Source organism: Carcharhinus amblyrhynchos, chromosome 14 (assembly GCF_965287045.1).
Source record: "Carcharhinus amblyrhynchos chromosome 14, sCarAmb.v2.hapA, whole genome shotgun sequence".
Lineage (NCBI taxonomy): Eukaryota > Metazoa > Chordata > Chondrichthyes > Carcharhiniformes > Carcharhinidae > Carcharhinus > Carcharhinus amblyrhynchos.
In genome coordinates, this window is record NC_137337.1 from 69711841 (window position 1) to 69724050 (window position 12210).

At 39.0% G+C, this 12210-nt stretch overlaps 1 protein-coding gene across 3 annotated transcripts in view; it reads right to left on the reverse strand.

The window, feature by feature from the left end:
* pcnx1 (pecanex 1) overlaps positions 1 to 12210 on the reverse strand; it is a 264945-nt gene that overhangs the window by 127314 nt on the left and 125421 nt on the right. For 2 of the 3 annotated variants that reach the window (XM_080203058.1, XM_080203057.1), the window contains exon 7: positions 1685 to 1814. The exons of the other annotated variant lie outside the window; for it this stretch is intronic. In XM_080203058.1, the coding sequence (XP_080059184.1) occupies positions 1685 to 1814 (130 nt within the window). The remainder of the gene's footprint in view (positions 1 to 1684; positions 1815 to 12210) is intronic. 3 annotated transcript variants of the gene reach the window in all.

Genomic DNA, 12210 nt, shown 5'->3' on the forward strand with positions numbered 1-12210 from the left:
GTACTGGTGAAGGCTTCAGAGGTTGCACTTTACTGTTAGGAATGGTGTATGGCGTAAAGAATAAATGGGATGGAGGAGAAATCTGTGATGATAAGCAAATGGCTAGGTCATGTAGCTCTCTTGTATTAATTAGTGGGCAAAAACGTCAACAGGTGTAGAACTAAGCCACATAAATCCTAAAGTCTCATGTTTAATTGCCTGACTGTACTTAGTTAATGTCAGCCAGAGGAGTAATAATTTAGCTGGAAGTCTGGCGAGTGGAAAATTATAGACATGATTTCCACTCCTGATGACTACTTAAGTGATTTCCTTTGGGAAGTAAGCATGTGGGCGTCAAGTGAAAACAGGATTTAGTCCTTGATCATTCCTTGTCCTCCTTTCCCCTGGCTCTATACTTGCTTAAAATCTATTCAAATCTTCCTGTTCTGAGAAACAGCCATTGATCTGAAAATATGAGCTCTGCTTCACACACCTCAGACGCTGCCTGATTTACTGTGTGTTTCCAGCATTTTCTGTTTGAAAGACATCACAACTAAGTTTTAAACGTTAAACAGTCATATTCATTGTCCAACCTTGCAGATGGCACTTGGGGGAGGTACTAGAGGGCTTCCAGTATCATGGAGGAGGGAGAATGAGATGGTGAAAATAGCTAGATTTTCACAGATTGCATAATTTGCACATTTCTTAACAATTGTTGAAATTAAAAAGGTTTTGCTCCAGTGTTTCCTGCACTGTCATCCACATAGTAACACACTTAAAATACTAATTAGTGGTCATTTTTGTTTTCATGTAGATGAGTATAAATTACATATTAACCTTTGTCACAGGTCATTTACTGGAAAATCATTTACTAGGAGCCACTCGGTGGTCACGGTGATATCACACTGTCCCTAAGTTAAATAGCAAATATTTACAATTCTGAGAAGCAGTGGATAGATCCTTTATTAAACACTAACGTTTAAAGGTTTATAATCCTGAAAACACACCTTCTATTTTGTCAAATTTATGCTGCTCCCCTTTGGCAAAATGGACCGTTCCACCGATCTCATCTTGGGTTGAATCACAGCCTGCTCCTGTTCCAACTCACGACTTCTTCCATTGGAACAATTCATACAAAAAACAGGGAAGCAACATCATTTTGGCAACAAAATTTTAAAAGGTGTAGAGTCAAGATTCTGAACTGATAAAATCTGAGTTTTAAATAAAAACTCATTACTCATCAGAATTTATCAAGTACTTGGGCAGACTTGATTTTTTTTTTAAGTGCTTGAACTCATGTACAGTATACTGCATTTCTGAAGACGGGCAGAAAAAAGGTAATGGTTTGCAGATTTTAGTCAACTATGAATTGAAAAACCACACTAACAATACCTAACTTGTAGTGTACGCACAAAGGATTTACTTTTCCAATTCATTCGATGGGTGTCACAACAAAGACGAGATAATGGTTTGGGACAGTTTTAAAATGGAGAAGCGAAATCTTGGTCCAAGATCTGCAACATCAAAACTTTATGCACAAAGCAGAGGACAACATGCGCTTTCATCAAGCCAACATGCTTATGAAGTCATGCAGCAACAGCCTAAAGGCACAGAACATGCTTTGGTTTTCAAAAACAGCTGAGGAAATAGCAGAATGCAAGAGATACTTGTGGCATGCAGTTGGCATGGTCATTTCATGTCATACCTGAGAGGTGATCCAATGAGCGAGGCTGGAGGGGTGGGGTTACTCCCTGCATTGTGCCGTCGCCGTACGGCTTGGCGCCTGAACGTACTGCGTTCACGACGAAAAGTAACCGTCTCATCAGTTGTTTGGGCTGGCACAGCAAGACAGGTGTAAGCAAGACAGGCATTAACAACTCAGTCAATAAACAGTATGAACAATACTGTTCCGGTCAAGTTTACTAGCTATTTATTTGCACAGGTCATCCCTAACGAAGTATCTTTATATAAAGTGACACTGTCAAGTTCATTGTAATAGAGCAAATTTTGTCACTTTAATCAGAAAACTGTGACACCCACTCTTTGGGTTGCTCCAGTTTGTTTTCAATTTGACCAAAAATTAAACACAAATGCAAAATGCACTACAAATCAATGTATAATCAGAAAAATAGTCAATTTAAGATATTAACAGATAATTATTAAAATTACATGCTGTTGATGCTGAGGATTTTACTTGTATTAATGTTAACCAGCTCAGCTGGTATCCAAATGTATTAAGAGGATTAAGTTTAGCTACAGAAGTGTTAGGTGGATTGGCCTTATTAAACTGTCCCTTAGAATCAGAGGGTTTAGCAGAGTAAATATATGGGGTTATGGCGATCGGGCCTGGATGGGGTTGTGGTTGGTGCAGGTTCAATGGGCCGAATGGCCTCTTTCTGCTTTGAAGGGATTCAACGATTCTATGAACAACATGAATCCTTGATCAAAACTTTATTGCTGAGATGTGGCAATAAGGAGAATTAGATTTTCTGCCCAATCCAAAAGGAAAGGCACAAAAATGTGTCATAAATCCAATTTTGAACAGAATTACTTTTAGTCTTGCTAATTGCCTTCAAACCCTATCTGAAACTATGCTTTTAAAAGTAGATGTTGTGACAGATTAGCTAAATACAGTCAATTATCAGAGGCGAAATGAGGTTCATTAGCCATATTCTGCCATAAATTTCTCATCTCTGCATCGCCGCTTTGGTGAGGCGCTGCATAGCACCTTCTCAACAGCATATCAAGGGATATCACATCTCAACCCACTTGCGCACATCTCCAGGATGTTAGCTTTAGTACTAGTATATCACAGCCCTAGACAGAAGAGTGGGTAAAATGATCAAAAGTCTGATGCACAAAGAACAGTGCAGAATACTAACTGCAGCGTTGGTGACATCATGTTTTTAAATCATAATCATGGCAAAATGTGATGTCTGAACTCCTTCTCTCCCAAATATCAGTAGAATTACCAAAATATTCTATAATTCTGGATTTCTGTTGCTACAACACTGGCAGCCAAGCCTTAGGCTGCCTTGGCCCTAAGCCCCAGAATTCATTCCTAATATCTCTCTACCTCCTGTCTTTTCAGATTCTCTTTAACCAAACATTTGGTCATATATTTGACTATCTGATGTTCTTCTGTGAAAAAATTTGATTGGTAATTCTTCTGTGAAGCATCTGGAGATGTTTCAATATGTCAAAGGTGCAACATAAATGACAGCTCTCATTGTTGTGATGCTAATATTTCAATTTGGGGATGGAGTGAATTATAATTTTGCAGTCACCAAGACTTCAATATACTCAAGTAGTACAATACAAACCTCTGTGACAAGAAAGATAATGCGATGACAAATGAACCCCAAGTGGAAACCACTGGGAGCCTCAACCTTACTCTACAGTTGAAAAATAGCATTAAATTAACTATGATGACTATTCTTCCTCTCTTCTTTTCAACATGGTTAACAGTAAGTTTGATGAAACTATTATGAGGATTGAATGAGGAGCAAGAGAAATAGGCTGGGACTCTAAGCACTTGTTTGTTGTAGGCACAAATCCCATTATGAAAACAAACTCTTGCAAATGGGCCATAATGGGAATTGTGGCAGAGAGATCTCATCTTCCCCATCCTTGCCATCAATGTAACCAGGTTCACTAGCAGAAGAAGCAGGTTGTTGGTCTCTGTGTTCGAGGGTTCCCTGTCTGCCTTTCTTTGACTGGAATTTTCCTAAAAAATGGCAGTGTGTCAAGTTTTGACTGAAAACAAGTGCGTTTCTCGCCAGAAAAACAGGCAGGTTTTCACTCCAGACTTCTGACACTTTATCAAAAAAATTACATGGGTATGGGGTGTTTTCTCTATGGACGTATCCATTTTAGGTGATGCTTTTGACGTGTTGTCATAGAATCATACATAGCAGGAGGGGGGAATTCGGCCCATTGAGTCTGCACCAACCACAATACCACCCAGCCCTATCCCCATAATCCCATGCATTTACCCTAGCGAATCCCCCCAACACTAAGGGGAATAAAGCATGGCCAATTCACCAAACCTGCATATCTTTGGACTATGGGAGGAAACCCCACAGGCATGGAGAGAATGTGCAAACTCCAACAGACAGTGACCCAAGCCGGGAATCAAACCCAGTTCCCTGGCGCTGTGAGGTAGCAGTGTTAACCACTGTGCCACTGCCCCCCCCCGCCACTTATAAATGGCTCTGCTCCTCCTAATAATGCTGCTTTCCTTAATTCAATTATCAATTTTATTTCAATATTAACATACCTCTTGCTGTTTATTAAGACACTCACACTACTTATGATTATGCAATTTGCCTGCTAAAAGTGATGGATGGTGTAGCAAGTAAATGATTGTGAGAAAATGCAGAGGCATAAACAATCAAGATAATTCTGAAAACAAAAGCAATGTAGTGGAGATGTAGAAAATCTGAGATCTCAACAGGAAATGCTGTAAATATTCTGCAGCTCAAGTAGCATCAGTTGAGAGAAATATAGCTTAGTTTCAGGTCGATGACTTTTCATCAGAGCTGGAAGAAGAGATGTAACAAGTTTTAAACAAGTACAGATTCAGTGACCGGGTCAGGAGTTGTGAGGGAAAAATGAACAGAAGTGAAGGGCTGTGATAATATGGAAGGCAGGAGTGATTCAACGACAAAATGAGTGATGGTGAAAAGCCACAGGGCATGGTGATGGGGTAAATAAGGAAACCAAAGATGAGGCCCAGAGTAACTGCAAATTACAGAGTCATTTCCAACAACTACAGTCCAAACAGAATGGAAGCAGTGGTTACAATCTGAAATTGTTGAGTTCAAAAGGCTGTAAAATGCTCTATGAGCTTCCACAGCTTCATTAGAACAGTGCAGGAGGCAGAGGTCAGAATGGAAGTGGAATGGAGTACTCAACTAACAAACGACTAGAAGCTCAGGGTCATAATTTCAGACCAAACAAAGGTGTTCCACAAACCATCCCACATTTGGTTTCCCTCAATGCAGAGAAAACTGCATCATGAGCAGCAAATACTTTCTATTAAATTGAAAGTACAAGTAAATTGATGTTTCACCTGGAAGGTCTTTATCGAGCCTAAGTGCAATGGGAAGTAGTAAAAGGGTGGATTTTTCAGCCCTCTGCTTGTATATGTAAGTGCCATGAGAAGAGGAGGGGCCGTAGGGGATAACTGAAGAGAGGACCAGCATTTCACGGAGAAAATGGTGCCTTCAGAATGCTGAATGGGGTGAGGAAGATGCATCTGATCTGGCATCATTCTGGAGTTGAGGGAGAATAATTCATTAAATGCAGACAATAGCGAAATGAAAAGTGAGGACAAAAGGAAAGCCTGGTTCTGAAAGGAAGAGGTGAGAGCAAAAGTGAGGGAAATAGGATGGTCATGGTTGAGAATCCCATCAACCTGGTGGAGGGGAATCCTTAACTAAGGAAAAAGGAAAATAAAAGCACTAGTCTGGAAGATGACATTGCCAGAACAGATGCAATGGAGACAAAGTAACTGGCTGAATGGAATAGAGTTCTTACCTGAGGCAGGGTGAAAGGAAGTGTAATCAAGATAGCTGTGGAGGTCAGTGAGTTATGGTGGACATTGGTTGACAGCTTATACCCAGAAATGGAAGAACAGAGGTCAAGGAAGGAAAGAGATTCAATGGATCTTGTAAAAGGTAAGGGAGATGAACATTGCAATGCTGATAACATTTGATCCAGAGTACTTTGAGCATTTCCTGATTTATGTCCAGGAAATTTGTGTCCAGTGCATGCAGTGGATAATTCAGAAGCCTGCACTGTCAATATTGCTAAGATTAAAGCCCTGAAATGGTCAGCTGTGTGTAGGAGGGCAAGTTAAATGGCTCAAGTTTACTCTCTCATCTTAAAACTGTGCTGGAATTTCTAACCTCATTTCAGTAATTGGATATTTAAGCCATTGTTTTTCCCATCAGTCAAACAAGTTGACCTATACAGTCTCTTTCCAAAACTGAAAACAAAGCGGAAATGCATTCAGTTTAGCAAGCCAGTAAGGAGGACTTGCAGTAGTGGCAGATGTGGCCCTGGGATTTTTGTGTGTGTGTGTGTGTGTGTGTGTGTGTGTGTGTGTGTGTGTAGGGCGTGGAGCAGGGGGTTAATAGCCACTTGGTGTGAACACCTGCCCTAAAATTGTCTGAAATAGCTGAATATAGTTGACAGCCATGGCAAATGGTTTGTGACGTTTTCCTCATATAGGTAGCTATTCAGGGTAAGAGATGACAGCATATGTAGTGAGGACTGTGCTAAATTTCACTTGCCACTTCTTTGCCCATTTTTTATATTCTCCTTGTTTTGTTGCTTTCTTTGATTCTTGGATTTTTGAGCTTTCCAAATCTACTACTAACAATGTGTCGAGATACTCAAACCATAGTTGTACAAGAGTTCAAGTAAGTGATTCCAGAACAGAATCACTACCAATTCCAATCACTGAGAAACTTCCATTATCTCTTACTCTGTTTCCTTCCTTCCAACTAATTTTCAGTTTAAGTTTAGTTCAAGTAAATCCTACTCCTAATTCCAATCGCTTAATCTGCTCCAATAGTCTTGTGTGTCGGTAGCTTCTCAAACGCATTTGAAAGTTTGTGCATACCAAATTCACAACAATTTCCCCTTGACCATATCTGTCTGTCTCCCCAGGAGCTTAAAGACCCATCACAAGTTAAATGATCCGGCCTAGAATTATCCAAGTAACAATAATTTAAAACCAACAAGTCTCCACAACTGTTTTGGACTGGTCAAATCAAAGTTGGAACCTTCACAGATAAACAATAAGCTAGTTTAGCCCCCACAGTGAGATTACAGAAATAGTAATTTTATAAATTACATTTATAAACAAAGAGCTCCACACATAGGCTGTGCCAATTTTTTGATTCAAGGTTAGCATAATATCTGAGAATCCATTATAGCGATCATTTATATGCTTGCTCAGCTTCTGTTTAAAGAGTTTCCTTCTTTGCAGGGAAATTCTCACTATTGTCCTGGCTAATATTTAATCCTCAACTAACTAACATCACTAAAAGCGCCGTTTATCTGGTCAGAATCACATCGCTGATCGTGGGAAATTGCTGCATGCAGATTGCCACATTTCCTTTATTACAACAATGACTACACTTCAAAACCACTTTATTGACCTTAAGGCACTTTGAGGTCATTAAAGACGCTGTATAAATGCAAGTACTTTTTACTTCATAAAATCATTTTCTTACATTTGTCTAGCATCTAACAAACAGTCGTACAGCAAATTAATAACAAGTTAATAACAAGTTAAAGATGGAGGTTGAGGGTTGATCTGATAGGAGTCTACAAGATTATTAGGGGCATGGACAGAGTGGATCATCAGAAGCTTTCTCTCCAGGTGGAAGAGTCAATTACTAGGGCGCATAGGTTTGAGATGTGAGAGGCATTGTTTAAAATGTATGAGGCAAGTTTTTTTTTACACAGAGGGTGGTGAGTGCCTGGAACTTGATGTTGGGGAGATAGCGGAAGCAGATACAAAGCACCTTGACAAACAAAATAGGATGGGCATAGGCGGATATGGTCCTCGGAAGGGTTTTAGTTCAGTCGGCCAGCACTGTTGGTGCAGGCTTGGAGGGCCAAAGGACCTCATAGTCGTAGAGGTTTACAGCATTGAAACAGGCCCTTTGGCCCAACTTGTCCATGCCATCCTTTTTTTTAAAACTTCTCAACTAATCCCAATTGCCTGCATTTGGCCCATATCCCTCTATACCCATCTTACCCATGTAACTATCTAAATGCTTTTTAAATGACAAAATTGTACCCGCCTCTACTACCACCTCTGGCAGCTTGATCCAGACACTCACCACCTTTTGTGTGAAAAAATTTCCCTCTGGACAGTTTTGTATCTTTCCCCTCTCGCCTTAAACCTATGCCCTCTAGTTTCAGACACCCCTACTTTTGAAAAAAATATTGACTATCTACCTTGTCTATGCCCCTCATTATTTTATAGGCCTCTGTAAGGTCACCCCTCAGCCTCCTATGCTCCAAAGAAAAAAGTCCCAGTCTATTCAGCCTCTCCTTATAACTCAATCCATCATGTCCTGGTAGCATCCTAGTAAATCTTTTCTGCACTCTTTCTAGTTTAATAATATCCTTTCTATAACAGGTTGACCAGAATTGCACACAGTATTCCAATTGTGGCTTTACCAATGTCTTGTACAACTTTAACAAGACGTCCCAACTCCTGTACTCCTGTTCCTTTGTTGTAATTTTCTTCGTTCTTTGTTTAGTTAATCTGTTTTTGGTAGTGGGAGGTCAAGTAAATATTAGGCCATAAAGAAAACTTTGTTGTTCTGTTTCTAACTAATGTCATGGTACCTTTAATATCCAGCAGATTAGGTGGATATTTGATATTGTGTCTGAAAAATCGCAATTCCAACAATGCAGCATGTATTCAGCACAACACCATACTGTCAGCCTAGATTATATGCTGAAGCCTCTGAAACAGGATTTGAGCCACAACCTTTTAACTCAAGATGTGAAAGTGTGCCACCTAAGCAAAGTTAGTTCAAGACTAAAATAAAGTACTACAAAGATATGCATCTTGTCCAAAATGGAAGTAAACTCCTGTGAAAATCCAGGATGGATGCATCAATTTATGGAAAAGTATTTGGCTTATTTCCTATGCACACAACAAGAAATTCACACAGATACTAGGGCTACAGAAGATGCTTCTCCAATCATTTATTTTCACTTTCAATGCAATTAAAGAAGCCAGCTAATCTGGCATTATTTGTGCTGTTTTAATAAAAAAAATTTGCAAAACAATCAAAAGCATATTAATTAAAGCAGAATAAAACTGTCGTTTTATGTAATGGATAGTGATGGCGAGGGTGACCTCTAGCTAAAATTGAGTCAATCATTTATAGTAAACCAGTCAGCTTGTCAAGAAACGTAAGCTGTTAGAAGCCATGGTACAGGATAAAATGAATATTCAACTCAGAAGACATGGACAAGCACAGCCCACTGATTTGCAATGGAGAAGTCATGTCTTACAAGTTTAATAAAGCTCTGAATACATAAGGGAGTGCGTTGAGAAAACAAATGTCATTATGCTGTATTTAAGGATCTTCAAAAGATAAAGGTGCAGCACTGGAACCTTGTTGATCAAATTGAGGTGCATATGTGTAATGTGTGTGGTAGTATGCACAGGCATTGGTTGAGGGCTGACAACAAAAACTAATGGATGTTTTATGGATTGAAGGGCTATAACAGTGCAGATTTCTCGGAGTTAATATACAAAAATAATGATCTGGAATTTGATTTAAAAAAAGCACATAATACATTTTGAAAGGGACGTGACTCTACATTTGAGGCCAGGTGGAAGGAGCAGAAGGATGTGATTAAATAAATAAGCTCTTTGGAGAGTTGGCAATGTATGCATTCGCTTTATAGGCCTCTTCGGTGTTGTAAAATTGTAGAATTTTAATAAAGGGGAAAGATTATGCAGGGTTCGCAGGTTCAATGTTAAATGGTTAATTGAACTGAAAATATTGCTCATTCCAAAAATCATTCTTATGAGAAATATTTCTGCACGTTTCCTCATTCCTCATGGGGCTGCACGTGGCTAGCACTGCAGCTTCACAGCTCCAGGGACTTAGGTTTGATTCCCGGCTCGGGTCACTGTCCGTATGGAGTTTGCACATTCTCCCTGTGTCTGCATGGGTTTCCTCCAGGTGTTCTGGTTTCCTCTCAAGTCCAAAGATGTGAGGATTACGTCGATTGGCCATGGTAAATTCTCCTTCGGTGTATCCGAATAGGTGCAGGAATGTGGTGACTACGGAATTTTCACAGCAACTTCATTGCAGCTTTAATGCAAGCCAACTTGTGACTAATAAATAAACTTAAACTTAAGTTCTTGGATTAGAAAGAGTCTAAAAAGCAATTTGATAACAAAAGTATTTTCCAAGGTACCATATGCTTCTTGAAGGCAATGTTCTCTCCCCTTTTCTGTGCCAACTCTATGAAAGGGCAGAAAGGCAGTTTATAATCTGGCCTTTGCCAAAGCATCTCTTTACTCAGCCACTACTGAAAATGAAAGAATGTCTGACATGAATTTTCACAACCTGATATAGGATCAGGATCCTGCTCAAGACTTTTGCTCACTCTTCTCTCCTCTCAACATTGCGATTGAGATTAGGAACTCATTATGATGCTTTTGGCTCTTTTCCTCCGTTCTTTACTTAAAGGTTTTTAGTTTTTCGAAGTTTGTCCATTCTCATAGGTGAGGTCCAGAGTACCTTCCTCAGTGTTGACATGTACTTCAATAATCAATCAAAAAGCCTTACCCTGTTAATCATTTTTATTATTCCAATGCGATCATGGATCTGTATCCAGTATTTAATTACTGAAAGAACATGGTCAGATCTTCAGCAATGGAAATGAATTCAAAGTTGATGTATCCCCTCGAGAAAATACATACTTTTTTGTTTCTCTGTAAACAAGTGTTTTATATACATTTGCGAACCCCTAACAAGATGTTGGAATTAAATGATGTTGAAGCATCTTTTTCTCAATTTTCTTTTTCCTATATTAGGACACTTTGGCAGGTTTTTCATTAGAAACATATAATTATCATCTTCATTCAAAATATAACCCACAGTAACATTCAAATTCTCTCAATCTTTTTGAAAATTGTTTTGACTTCCTCTCCACCTTGTTACCTGGGTACCAGAACAACAAGTTTTGCAACACGTTGAACAACATATGTAGAGCTTACATAAATGTCTCTCTAAAGTTTTATGTCCTTGATTTACCGGCTAAAAATGTTCTTATTATTTTGTGTTGAATTTTTGTTTTAATTAGTATTCTTTATTTCTGGAAACACCATCTCAAGATAATGACCCCACGGTCACAGGATATTTCTCACAGGGAAAGCTTTCAATTAGGACAGCAGACATGCTGGCTTCAGTAGATTTCACAAGGTGTGAATTATTAGGGAAAGCATAACAGGAAGTCTAAAGTACTAATTGGGTTAAATGTTTGCAGCTTTCATATTGCTCAGCATGAATCAAATGGCATTGTCACAGACTGGCTGTATATTTAAGTAAATGTAATCTTTTTGTAATTGGATTCTATCCCATTGAACTTCAAAGTGGTTTGGAATGCAATTCCATAAGGAGCCTGCTGCCTAGAGTTTCCCAGGAATGGGGGGGTAGGGTGGACTGCTCTTTCTTCAAGCAGCTGAGACGTTGTGCGTTTAAGGGTATGTCAACCAAAGAAATGGAGTATGTTCCATCATGTAAAAAGTAGCCTTCCATTTCCCACCCCACAAATGAAGAGAAAGTGAGCGGTGTCCTTATTAATTCAAATATAAAGGAAAAGTGTGTTAAATGTAAGCCTACTTGTGACACTAATTAATAACTAAAATACATAAAATTCAGAATGACAGTCTTAGACCACATTCACTTTTTCTTTTCCAAATAAAGGAAAAAAATGAAAGGACTTGATTTGTAGCTCTTTACATAACTTCTGGTCTTCCCAAACCTTTTCACTATTGATGAAGTGTTTTTGAAGCACAGATACTGTTGTAATGTAAGCAGCTCATTTGTGAACAGCTGTCTCCCAGCAATGAGATGCATGACCAGATAAACTGCTTCAATAAGTTGGTGTTGACAGCTCAAATCTTCATTTTGATTTTCAAAGTGAGGAGAATTGTGTGGCCGCAATTAGTACACACTGCCATATCATTCCAGATTTTGATATTGCCTTGCAGGGAACAGAAAAGGAGACAAGTAAAGGCTATTCAGCCCTTCAAGCCTGTTAGCCCATTGTTTAGTCATGACTGCTTTGAAATCTAACTCTACTTAGTTATGCTTGCTCCATATCGCACAATTCCACTACCTTGTCTTGAACATCATTGGGAAAGTTCCAACTGAATATGAGGTCTGCTTATAGCAATCTTCAGTGACACTGCGGTCAAGCAATTTTAAAAAAAACAAGACAACCAAAACGTAGGAACTTGTAATAAATAAATACAATAAATATAACAGGAAACAACAATACCCATGCTACAAAACAAAAGGGCAGGGGAATAAATTAACATTTCACAGTAATCAACCTTAGTCATAATATTTATTGTGCATATGAATCATGCAACTTTCCTGTTCACCCACATAGTGGGGAGGGGTGATGGTTAAAGGATAAAAGTTGATCCAATTTCATCTGGTATTT